This window comes from Amblyomma americanum, chromosome 2 (genome assembly GCF_052857255.1).
Source record: "Amblyomma americanum isolate KBUSLIRL-KWMA chromosome 2, ASM5285725v1, whole genome shotgun sequence".
NCBI classification, from domain to species: Eukaryota; Metazoa; Arthropoda; class Arachnida; order Ixodida; family Ixodidae; genus Amblyomma; species Amblyomma americanum.
Window position 1 is genome coordinate 133,133,230 of NC_135498.1, and position 13,488 is coordinate 133,146,717.

At 44.3% G+C, this 13,488-nt stretch overlaps 1 protein-coding gene across 2 annotated transcripts in view; it reads left to right on the forward strand.

Annotated features, from left to right (window-relative positions):
- Positions 1 to 13,488, forward strand: part of LOC144121816 (monocarboxylate transporter 12-like) — a 41,587-nt gene that overhangs the window by 20,341 nt on the left and 7,758 nt on the right. For both annotated transcript variants that reach the window (XM_077655225.1, XM_077655226.1), the window contains exons 4-6: positions 3,296 to 3,439; positions 3,921 to 4,239; positions 10,854 to 11,392. In XM_077655225.1, the coding sequence (XP_077511351.1) occupies positions 3,296 to 3,439; positions 3,921 to 4,239; positions 10,854 to 11,392 (1,002 nt within the window). The remainder of the gene's footprint in view (positions 1 to 3,295; positions 3,440 to 3,920; positions 4,240 to 10,853; positions 11,393 to 13,488) is intronic.

A 13,488-nucleotide genomic window follows, 5' to 3' on the forward strand; every position in this document is an offset into this window, starting at 1 on the left:
ATGCAGAAGCAGTCATCGATATAACGGACCAAGAACTGCGGTGGGGAGTTTGAATGAGTAAAGCCGCTGTGAAACCTATGTGTTTTAAAGGAATATTCGCACATACAACAGAAACGGAGGCAGTTCCGAAGTTGTGTCTTTAAAAAGTCTTGTTGAACGTGGATTACTTACTGAAGAGGCAGAATTTCAGGAGCTGGCACAGGTCGTCGGCTTCAATCAGGGTTCGTTCAGGCCAAGTCGCGTTTTCGTTTAGAGCTTTCTAGCAACAGTCTACCGCAAAGTCCAGAGGCACTGATGTGAACAATGACCTCACATCGAACGAAACCGTGACTTGGCTGTCGTCAATGAGGATATCCTTTAGCTTCCCGATAAAGTCGGCCGCGTCCCGGACGTGCGCAGCGTTTTTCCCCGCTAAAGATGCAAGCACCCGGTGAAGGTAGCCGGAGAGCTTGTTACACAATTGGACTAAGTGGTGTGCCCTCCTAGTGCGCTTTTTGTACGCCATAGATAGCAGGAGTGGCTCCATTGTGACATACAAACCTGTTGTAGATGTATTGATCATCGGAGGGGTATGTATTTGAAGACATCTGCGATCAGCTTCTTAACTTCAGCCTCTATTTTTATGTCCGGGTTCGGCCTATCCTTGCGTAGGTTTCTTAATATTGGAGAAGCATTGACATCTTTTCTATATATTCAGCCCGATCTAACACCACAGTAGCATTTCCCTCTTCGACTGGGAGGATCACGATTGGCTTGTTCCTTTGTAATCTTTCTGGGGCTTCCTACTCAGGGCATCAGAGTGCGCTGTCTTTTACTTTTCTCAGCTTTGAAAGTGCTCCAATGGCACGAGAACGAGCTTGGTCGCGTAGGCTGGCGTCAATCTTCCCTACTGCAAGCTGGGCTGTACAAGTGATCTTTTTCGCAAAGGGAACGTGGCCGGCGTTGAAACTGAGCCCCTTTTTAAGGAGCGAGAGTTTTTCCGATTATAGTTGGAACGAAGAAAAGTTGTGCGTACACTATGTTGCTCTCCCTCCTGTACGCTTGACGTTGAGCAGCCTTAACTTCATTTCTTGACTCCGATGTCTTTGTTCCTGAGTGTTGGCCGCCGCGCTGTTCGCGTAGAGGTTTTTGTTCTACATCTTTGGCGAGTGTGTGTTTTTTTACAAGTAGGCTAAGTGCAGTGCTGGTGGTTTACGTAATTCTGTATTTTGTGAAATAGAGGCAATAATGTTTGTCTACTTCTCTTAGGAACCGATACCCCGTTGGACGGAACTGCCAGTGAAGTTACCTTCCTTGTCGCTAAGGTTCAGCAATACGTCCCGAGTTTCTTAAATGTTTCCTTGGTACCCCTAAATGGTGAAGTGCACTCTACGTATTGTTTCGAACTGCTGTGGCACCTGTGTCACCGTGCGCCTTACAGAGCAGAATTAACACTGTCTTTAGTTTTGAAGTTTATATAAACCTCCACGGCCACAGCTGACGACTGCCGCTTAGCGCTGTCGTCACGGCAGGTCCGGGTTTTCCCTAAAATGTGTTTTAGCTATAGTGCGTATATTCAAGTTTCTGCTAGCACACACGGCTTCGCTTCTTTTAGCTAAGGTTAATTGAACCGGGCAGAGCATTTTCATTACTAAATATTAAAGGAGTGCCCAGCATTTCGAAACACGAATACAGATTGGAACTAGTGACTATGAGGGCAGAGGAAATGCTGTAGGTTTGTACCAAATCGTAACTTATCATCAAAAATTTTATCTGCTTGGGCACAGAGAATAAAAGCGTTCTTTTTGGAGACTAATACGTAGAAAATATCACCTTTCCAAAAAATTAGTTGCAGTAAAGAACAATTTGATCTCTCTCGTGTAAAATACAATCATGAAAAATATCAGAGGCAACGGAGTTGCCGGCATTCATTCATTACTCCAGTATTTATATCTGACAAGTTGTGTTTTTTATTTTTTCAACTGGTTTTGTTCTAGGCGTATACTGCCCAAACGTCATTTCCAACTAAGTGTAGAAATAATGAGAAAATAGGCAGTTTTGTGCTAAAAGTTCGTTGCCTCTGATATTGGTCACAACTGTACCTCTACAGAAGTGGAGGCGACCTATTCGAACAGCTGTTTACTGCGCATTGAGCCATGGAAAAAATTCTAGATCTAGTGCAGCACTGACTGGTCGGTAACCTCTCTAGTTGAAAATATATAACTCTCTGCATGTGAGCGCCGAATACATGTAGCAGCTGCAGGTGTATGTCGCTTTTACTTCCGGCAGCATGCTCTGAGCAACACTACGCTATTCCCTGTTGCGGACAGGCATTCGTTTCACAAATGGGCGGCCTGGAATATGAATGTTAGCCTCAATCAAAGGCCCGTAATAAAACACGTTTTTGAGTACGTCCGCACCATGCATTGCAAAAGAACATCACAGGTAAACATCACAATGAGAAACAAAACCCGCTTACTTCAGAACACTTCATAATTTGCATGGTAATAAGGTTACAGTTGAAAGCAAACTGTCGTAAGGCTCTCACTGAAATGACTTCGCTCTTGGACAGTGGTCTGCTAAACACAGCGAAGCGTTCAAAGTTTAAAATCTGCTTGGAGATTCCACAATGTCGCCAAGCATAGATAGAAGTGCATGAGAAACACGAATAAAGCGCATTTGAAAGCAGCGCGCTTTGTGCGCTAACATGTGCTCTTTGTATGTTAGCAGTGGTGTATAGCTTCATTGAGCTTTCCCGTTTTAATAAAAAGAAGTGTGTAAGAATTCTATTATGCATTGAAATTTGAGGGTAGCGTTCAGATGGGGGCGCACAATTTTTAAAGAAAACATAAGACTAATTTTCTGTATTCTATTTCCACTGGTGAAATGGTGACAACGGATATGATGCATCTGGCGTGGCGATTCTTCCGTGACTCTCAGCTGCGATAACCAGCACTAGAATGGCAAAAGCAGGTGAAAATTGTGGAAATGCACCTCAGGTTTACGAACTGAAAAGAAAACTACAATCACCAGCAGTGCCTGACGGGCAAAGAAGAAACATTCCTATTCCTTCTAAACATAATGTTCAGGTGGAACGCAGTAATAGGCCTGTAGCTTGAATATGATTCATGTCTAGGGATAATGTGCTTTGAAATTGGTTTCGCAAATTTTTGTGGTTTTCCAATGCCTTGACAAATGCTTTTATGTCCCATGGCACCCCGTGAGTGAATAAATTATTAGGTGGCCTTTATAAGCACCCGCTCACGACAAATTTGAACCGAGAAAGGAGTAATTTTCTGTTCTATACATATTGCAGGACTAATTGTCTTCGCACTTCAACGTTACATGAACACGTATCACATCGTTCAGCTGAGCTGCATCATTAACACTTTGGCGCTAATAACCTCTGCCTTCGCACCGACGGTTGCATGGATGACTGTAACGTTCGGTGTTATTCATGGTGAGTCAATGTTATTCTATTTTTTCAGAGAATAGGCTCTCTTAATCCAGTGCGACCAGGATTTTGAACTTGTAGAATGTTAAAGCTACAGAAGAATAATTTTCTATTATTGTTGCAGGCACACACATCTTGAGAAACTAATTTGCTGGAAGATGAACTTATAAGACAGTTTAATGGTGAATATGGATGCAGAAATATATTCCATGTCTCCTAGGGAAAATTGTGTACACATGGAGACCTTCATTTCAAACTTTTGTGCAGGAGCTGGGCGCAATCTATTCCAATTTTGGTAATTCTTTCTCTCCGAGCAATCTGTAGCAATAATTTTTGTACTACTGAAGCGTGGGCGGTGAAAATAAAAAGGAATTTTTAAGCAAGGATATTACACTGTGAGGGGTGTTTAGTGCTGTTTTGCTGTACGTTGTAGGCCGCGTAGTATTGCGAACAACAAGTAATATATGCATACTTTAATTTTTTGCAGGTTTCGGGCACGGCCTGTTTCTAACGTCGGGCGCCATATACGTTCTCCATTTCTTCGACAAGTACCGTTCCACAGCAACCTCGCTGATGTTTGGTGCTTGGGGAGTGAGCGCTGTTGTGAGCCAGTATGTGCTATCCCGCCTTGTCGACACGTACGCTCTTGACGGAGCGATGCTTGTCTTCGGTGGTGTACTTATGCACTCGGTTCCAGTCGTCATGCTGGCCAAAAATCCCTCCGCCTTCGGCGTTCCCGTCAGACGATTCAAATGTGTCCACGACGGACCGGACCTTTCTACATGCAACGGTGCAGTAAAACAAAGGTAAAAGAATGGCTCCATTGTCGTTGCCACTATCGTGATAATCACTATTCATTATAAGTAATCTGCCGCTTAAAGTCTTCTCTTGTAGCCTCAAGTGTTCCCTATCTTGCTCTGAGCATGACTACCCTCTCCTGATCAGCCTTCTCTTGTCAGTGCGCGTCCAGCTCTACCTGGGTGTTTACAATTTGTAGGGTTACTCTGGAATGAAAACAAATTCCGGGTACAGGTATAGGCATTGCATTTCTGCGTTACCCATTAGCAATTCATGTGCAATACTTTATTTGCCTGTACATAAATACTTTATTTGAAAGGTTCCTCCACAGCTCGAAGCCCGAGGACATAGCAATTCGAGAAGACAAGGTTTAAAAAGTGGATTGTAGTTACTCCTTCCTTATCCGTACTCGGTCCGAAATTTTACTCAGTCTACTTTTTTCTCCATTTTTTGTCACCTCTTCAGCCAGAATACTCTAAAGTAGTGGTTCTTTCACTCCCTCCTTTGTCCCTTTCCTTACGGCGCAGTTCAGGTGTCCAACGATATATGAGACAGATACTGCGCCATTTCCTTTCCCCAAAAACCAATTAATATTATTATTAAGTGGTTCCGGTATCCACCAAAAGAGTGACATACTGAGCCTTTGCCTGCACTCATAACTTCCTCATACTCCTCTTGTGAGAGTTCGCAGCTGCTCCGCCTCATATTTCGCTTTACAGCAGTGTTTACTTTTAAGCTCTGAGTGCGTTAAGTTCAAATTCTCGGTACTATCTGGCGAATTTCATTGCATGCTGAACAAAGGAGAACTTGAAGTCTGACCAGGAGAGGCACTGGAATCAGGGAAGGAAAGGACGAACCAAACTTACCGGAAACGCTCAGAACTCAGTTTGAGTGGTAGTAAGCAGACCTTAACGGTTCCTTCAGCGGCCTGGGGTCCTCTTAGCTTATCACTTCGCAGAGACGGGCACTGCTGTCTATTTTATTTTCCCCTTTTCATTTGAAAATTTAGTTCTATTTTAATTTATTTAATTCTTTAAACGACTCAACACGCACAAAGCCTCCCATTAACCAAGCAGAACGAACGTTCCTCAGCAGTCGAGGAGTAGCGACCCCGGCTTATGACCCCAGGGGCAGCGGTTCAAGTTCCGACTCGACCATTTCACTGTTGAGCACCATTGGTTTTCCTTCCTCAGAGGCAATGCTCAGTAATGACGGAATGACATCACGACCCGGTAGCCGAACGGAAATTTTCTGGATACGTCAAGAATGTTGTGCTGTGTGATAATTGTGGAGTGTTTGCAGTACTGGCTAGAGGTCATGTGGTTGTGACGCTACGACCCGGTCGAACTATTTGCATTTCCTTGCATCAGCACCAGTACTAAAACCCTTAAGTTTTCGCTAATTGTGAAGATTAAAGCTATCACATTAATAATTGCAGTATAGCCCCGGTGGGATTCGCACGAGCGGCGGCGCAAACATACCAGCTTCGTTCCTAGCTTCCTTGGACCACTCGCTCCTCGCTGCAGCTTCTCTTGTACCGTATTTATTTGACAGTCATTCGAATTTGTTTCAATTTTATAATTTTTCATCCTGCACTCACTCGCAAAGAAAAACTGCGGTTATTTTAGGCAAGGAAGTGGCGCAGAACTGTCGCACGTCTTAGGATGGATATTAGGAAGGTAGGAGCGTCCCCTTGAAACGGAGTGATGGCAGTTGCCACCATGTTCAGCTTTTTTCTTTGTTTTTGTTTAACTGTCTTGTAAGTTATCAAAATTCGCCATTTTTTTATACAAAATTTTCCTACACGTTTAAAGTTATGTCACCTCTCTGCTTTTGAGCCACCAATCTTCCAATCGCTTTTTGCAAATTTCCACCGAGGTTTTATTAACGTGGCTATTGTTATCTCTAAGCCACAGGGCCTCAGGAAGAGTGACTGCGTCTGCAAAGGCATCGGAATGGATAACGTTACATTTTAGTATGAGGCGTTCTATTGTTTCTACAGATTTGCCACACACAGCAGATGTGTCGTCATCTTCGTTAAATTTCTTTTCGTAGCTGCGCGTTCTAAAACGTTCTCACCTAGCTTCAAAGAGCAGGACACTGCCTCTTGAATTATCATGAAACGCTTCCTTTCTGATCTGCCTTTTCCAGTATCGATATAGTTCGACACTATGCTTCTTTTCTATTGAATCTATCCAATTTTTACCTTCCGCGTTTTTAACCTGCCGTTCATTGCTCTTTCTTTCTCTGTCCTCGTGTCTGGCATACTTACTGGTTAGCTTCCTAGTTCTTTTCGGCGTTCTTCGTATAGTATTTTACTCTGAGCTTCCCGTGGTTCGAACGATGACCAGCCCATATTTCCCTGTACGGCCTCGTTTCTGGTTTTTCCGTGAGCGCCTAGTGCTAATCTTCCAAAAGCTCTCTGATTTACTTCTAATCTCGACTGAACTCCTGCCCTTAAGCACAGAACCGCATTCCCGAAAGTGAGCCCCGGCACCATTATTCCTTTCCAAATACCTCTCAGTACTTCATACCTGTCGTCGCCCACCCACAATGTCCTATGTTTCAATATTCCGGCATCTCTTCGCCCTTTTGCTATGAGAGACTGTTCGTGCTTTCTCCGTGTACATCTGCCCTTCGTTTACCCATACCCCGAGGTTTTTGTATTCAGCCACTCGGGGTATTTCATGGCCTTGTTTTGTAAGCTCCTGATCAATTGTATCATTGAAAACCATCACACCTGACTCAGTTGCGCTAAAACTGAAATCTGGACTGTCTCCTTCGTCTCCACAGCAATTAACCAGAGTTTGCAAGCCTTCCTGGCTATCTGTTAACAGTACAATATCGTCCGCATACTTTAAGCTCGGTAGTCATTGCTCAACAACCTTTCCTCTTAATCTGTATGACAGATTATAACCTAGATTACATCCTTGTAGCCCTCTTTCCACACTTATCATAAAAAGCATGAACAGCAGCGGTGATATAGGACAGCCTTGCTTTAATCTTTTGTGTACCTCGACAGTTGTCGTACTCTTAATTCCTTCCCATGTTCACTTACAGCGCACAGAACAGGGCTGTGTTCCGCACTTCAGTTTCTTCGAGATAAGGCTGCCACGGCCGAAATTTCATTGCGAGTTCTCTGACCCAGCAGCCGAGCCGTATAATGTCCAAGTTGTTGTTGCTGTCCTCTGTTGGAGTGGTACATGCCCACAGGTGGGATTGGCCAGGGTGCCTTGCATAGTCAAACAGTTGTGGAACAATGACTCATTTAAGGTAGTCGAGGCTTAATTTTGTGCTCAACAAATTGTGAATTATAAGTAACAAAGGATTCTCTCTGCTGCAGTGATGAAATTATGTAGATAATCTCACACTGGTGTTAGGACATAAGCCCGGGTGATTCCCCCAAATTAGAGAAGAACCGGAATAGAGAAAGGAAACCTTAATCGAGCAAGAGGAGTCTGCAGATCTTTTTGCAGAAAAGCAAATCGCCGACAGGAGAGGAAGAAGTGATCTATTGTTTCGATTTCACCACAGGCCTCACTACAGTTTGAGATAGAGACAGTCCCGGTCGGAACAAATATATATTTAGTCGTAGAAATCTGCACCTAAGAGGGTCATAGACCCTTCGCATTGCCGTGACCTACTTAAGCGCAAACTACAAGTGAATGCCAAATGTTGAAAATCCGCTGCAGCAAGGAAAGGCTCATGACTCAATTAATGCAGTTGCAGCAACCGTGGGAACCGGGCTGCTGTCAAATGCACAGTGTTTGGAGTAAATGGTACCAAAGGTCTGCAAAGCGCAGACTTAGCTAAAAGTCAGTCATCACATCAGCATCAATGCCGCAATGTCCTGGTATTCAGTGAAAACGCATTTCTTTAATATGCGGCGGAATGAAAATTATAAGGGAACGATCCAGAAGAAAGTTCCTCGAGCCTTCGAGTGCAGTCAGAACAGAAAGGCTGTCAGCGAGCGCAATGACTTCGCTAACGTTGAAAGGAACCCAACGGAAGACCAACTGAATGGCTAGGAATTCAGCAGCGAATATAGGCGTATAATGAGGGGCTCGAAAGGAAATACTGTAATCAAGAGCCCCATAATAAGTGCCAGTAGCTGCCTACTGCGTTTTCTGAGAGGCATCTGTGAAAATTGCAGTATGTGTTAGAAATTCGTTCAGATACAATTCTATAAGCACATTAAAAACATTTTCAGACGAATGTTCTGCATATATGGGAGAGTATTGCCAAAGTGAATACCAGCATCGATCCTCAGGCTGTGAACCTTTACTACAGAACTGATTCAGAATTATATTTTTGGTAGCAGAGAATTTGTGAACACAATCGGAGGGAGCTTATAGCTAAGCCAAATAATACCGGAGAACAGAGTCGGGTTGTCGTAAATATGGGGATAGCCAATTATGAAATAGATCTAAAACTCTGAGGAATGTTCGCACAGTAAAAAGTTGTGTAATATGTGCTCGCACCACCTTCTTTCCTTCGGCACGTGGAAAGCACTGGCCACGTGACACGCCATACACAAAGACTGACGAAGGTAGCCGAGCGCGCAGTCGCTCGCTACGGAAAGCTAATAACAACAAAAAAGCTGAATACAGACGCTGCTCAAGACTCGAGTACCGCTTCCATCATATCTTCGATGTCGTAAAATTACCTAGACCTTTCCTACACTGAAATTCACGACGAGGCAGCCTGCGATTTCTTGTCGGCACTATTTCAAGCTCGGTCTTCCGCCGTATTTTATGCCGCTTACCTCACATCTGACAGGGTTGATATAACTATGTAGATTCCTCTGGAAGCTTGTATTTTCTGGCGCTAATTACCAAGAAGCTGTAGTATGCTAGAATGCGCAGCAAGACAATCCGAGGCTGCCTTTTTCTAATAACCACATAGCAAGGCTTTTACAATACATAAATTGTTCGCCTCGTGGTGACAACAACGCTCACCGTTTAGCTAAATTTCCCCTCGAAAGTTTGTTCTGAAAAAAACGACCTCTGCAATTGCCCAGTCCTTCTCAAGTTATGCTTTTCATCGAGTTGTCGATTTAAGCGCACACACGCACAAATATATTCTATTCATATGCAAGTAGCTTCTTAGTAAGCCTTCAAAGTGGTTTAGCAGGGGTTCGGACGGCAGGCTGTCGCAGACTATGCATAGTAAAAGTACTGCAAATACAGGGCTGCCTAGAAGAAATTCAAAATTTCCCATAGTCAGCGTGTGCCTCTATGGCGCCAGACTGCATCTTCGCAATCTGGAGGCTTGCATACACGCAAGGCCCAATTCAGGGCCTCGAATCAAGAGGACAGATTCCGCATGGGCAAGAACAGTGGGCGATTTGACGTGCGGACGTAAATCAAGCAAAAGCAAAAATGGAAAACTTGTAGTATGGCGACTTTTTCCTTGAGGATGCTTAGTCACTAGACGCTGTTTTTCGTTCTACCTTAGCTACAATTAGCTATTTAATGCGTAATGTAAAAGTCAAGATGACAACTCTTCGCGTTGTGTTCTTTTGTATTGTGTAATTTAGCTTTCCCTTCAAACAGCTACTTGCAAAGAAAACTTCTTTTGAAACGCTATGAAATTCGTTGCTGTGTCAAGGAATTAAACCCTAAAATTAAAAATGACTTACTATCAAGCAAACTCTAAAAGATTGCTAGACTATCACAACATCATGCCTAGGTGTAGGCACGGCCTGTAGACTGTAGATTCAAGATCACACGGTCGTGGTGCAGGTAGCAAGTGCGTTCCAGGAAAAGTGCTTCGGTTACTAAAAGGCATCACAGATGGGTCTTTCCGCACATGGATTTTTGGCTCCTGAACGTACCGCGCCTTTGTCCGTTTGCACTCATCGAGCTGGGCAACATTCATGGCACTCCTGGCTCCTTTCCAGTTTTGACGAACACAAGCCATCATCTGGGGATTCCTTCAATGGACCGCGCGTTTGGCTTCGACCGCCGCTTTTGGGGCGTTACGTACCGTCACGTTCAGCTGTTTCATTTGCACTGCTGAATAGCGTGATTGGCGTCTCTCGCTCCATTTGCTGTCAGAAGGGCCAGAGCACTGGCAAGTAGTGCATTTCATCTTCGAGGCTGAGTTCGTCGGGAATATTTAACGCTGAAACATGTACAAGCATTTCAACAAGGTGACGCACCATTAATGTTTCGATCCATTCATGAACGCACTTTTTCACACTACGGTATGTCCTCTTACGGAAAGGGTAACACGTCTGAGGCTTCTTGCCGCCATTCGATCATTCTGTGTTCCCAGGAATGATGTCGTCCTTCTACCCTGTAATTACCTTAACATGAAGTACGTTGCCTAAATGTAAGCCTTCAGCAATGAAGTGCGGCGAGACAGGGTTGGTCGAAAAGAATTCTGCAGAAACTGAAGATCATGAGCTAAAGCCTTTTTCTTAATGACTATATACTACCACTGGGTGTGCAGCCTGAAAGTGTCGATTAAGCATTCCGAAATTGCGCAGAGTTAAGAGTATCTTGCCTAGAGTGCACTGAAATTATAGAGATGGTTGTAGTAAAGGCTCACCACTATACTACAGCATTCATTGAAACCAGTTTCCTTGTTTTAAGCAGATCTTTCTTCTCTTTTTCAGTTGGAAGCCAGAGGAGGGCTCAATCTCTGAGGAAGCAGAAAAGTCAAACACTCGACAGGGCGCCACCTTTAGACAAGCCTTGGCATTATTCAGCGCGCCTGCTTTCTACATCCTCTTGATAACAATCGTAGCCGGCGATTTCATATGCACAGAATTCACAAAGACAGTCGTGGATTACGGCGTCGATAAAGGAATGGTGCTCAGCACTTCGAAGCAGTTGCTGACATTCTTCTCAGCGGGTCAGCTGCTAGGACGCATCGCGTTGCCTTTGATGGCCGACCTGCTACCCCTCTGTCGGCATCCACAGTACGCGCTGTGTTTTTTAGTGCAGTGCGCGGGCCTGGTAGCGATACCTTACGTCTCCAGGTACCCTGTCGTGGCAGCGCTGTCTGTGGTTGTGGGGGCATCACAGGGCTACATCCTGTGCATGAAGTACGTGCTGGTCGCCACCTATCTGGGCGTCCACCGTACGGCGGCATGCTGCGGCCTGGTTGGCGTCGTCATGATACCAGTATCTGCTCTGAGTCCACGGATAGTAGGTGAGCGTAGGGGCGCTTTGGAGGTTTCTAAACGAACTCATGCGTTTTCACAGAAGCCTGCCAACCTTATTCTAACATGAACCCTGTGTTAAAAGAGAATTTTTGCCAGTTGCGAAGCATCAACTGCAATATTTTGCTGGTGGCTTATTGGCTTATTGTTACTTCGCGCTTCTTGAAGAAATATATTCCAGGTCATTCTTTTCTTTAAACCTCCTAGAAGGTTCAGCGAACCTTTTAACTGGGCATTCTTGGGAGCAAAAGTGCGCCGAATGGCAAAGCGTCTACAGTATTAGGGTGCAAGAGTTGAACTTAAGGATTTTGGAAGCAATTCTTTTTGTCTACCGTATTCCGCGAGAGCGCATTATGCTCGATGAAGATCTTGCGGTATCTGCTCATTCGCCAAGTCAATGGCGTGCAGGTTTATCACACTGTCATCATGAATGTGTTGCACCACTTATTAAAGGTCCTAGATTCGTTAACAGACTGAAAACCCGGTTTATTGGATATTTTATGCTGCCACGACTGTGTTATAAACAAATTCATCAATATTAGGGAAGAGTTTTTAATTGATCGAAGCCCCATTTATTTATCTCGATGCTGTAAATATCCAGCAGTGAACGTTATGCTTATCGCAGGCTGTGAAAGCTGAGGAACTAATTAAATTGCCGAATATAGACAAAATATTTTTGCGCAAAAAACTGCGACTGCAATGATTTGCCGAGCACGCGATTTGCCGCCTGTTAATTGCTTCTTTACTTGTGCGCTTGATACGGACGCTTCTACATAGCTTTGGGCATCTGTCCGCGAGAAATCATTTTTACGCGCAAGAATTAAGTTAGATGCCTTCAATTCGCCTCCCCATCCGGCAAAGTGAAATTGCAGCCTTTTTCAACATTAAATTTTAGTCTGACAACGCTTTCACCAAGCACAAAAAGCCAATAACGTGCATAAAAAATGTTTTTTTTAGATACAAACGATATATAGCATAAATAATTTATGCAGACCAATAAACTATCGCGTGGCGAGATGCATGCAAAGCGCCGAGGTTTCAGCGAAGGATTTCTCTGCCTTTTTTCTCGAAGAAAGATGTAATAATAACAGCTTTCTAAGCCTAGTGTGGTCTAGACCGAATTGGGTTAACGGATACGTAACTAGATGTTTTTACCTTTATTAGTCTTCTGCAGCATTCATGTTCTCATATTCACCGTTTAAAACGACCCGAGTGACGGAATATAGTATGAAATTTATTACCTGGGACTTAGCTCTAATAACATCTTGACGTTAAAGGGTGCTGCTCTTTTATATCATCGAAAGAAAGCGTTATCCCGAACACTCAATAGGAATGCCCAGGTGTGTCATTAGAACGATGCAATTATGGGCACCACTGGCAGGAACGGATGTGGTTTGACAAGGTCGCTGCCACATATCTGCGCTCAGTGTATGGGACAAATGGGCCTGACTGGCGTGATAAATAGTCGCGCCTGCTTACGGCCGCACATAGTGAGAGCTCGGATGGTACTGACGTCTTAATAAGGAAGGCGTCCCTACTTATTGCGCTAGCATTTCGTCGCATACATATATTAATAAGAAGGGTAGCGGTAAGGGAAGTCAAGCAGGCAGACAACGCTACCTTGTTATTAGGTACCAAACGTACCAATCGCAAAACACTCCATTTCTAATCACTGTGGCATCCCTGCCAAGACATGAACGTAAGTGTTTGTCCCCTACCGTAGAATAGTGTGGCATTAAATGCTTGAGTTAGGTCTACGCTATAAAGAGGATTTTAGACACAGCCGCGTAACAGCGGCAAAGACTAAGGTTGAAATTCGAAATTGGTTTTTGAGAGAAGGAAATGGCGCTGTATCGGTCTCGCATCTCACTGGACACCAGAACCGCGCCATAAGGGAAAGGATAAAGGAGGGAATCAGGGAAAAAAGGAAGAAAGAGGTGTTCTAGTGGAGGCCTTCGGAATAATTTCGACGACGTGGGTATCTTTAACGTGCGCTGACATCGCACAGCACAAGGGAGCCTTTTGTGTTTCGCCTCCATAGCAACGCGACCGTCGCGGTTGGGTTCAGAACCCGAGAACTCCGGCT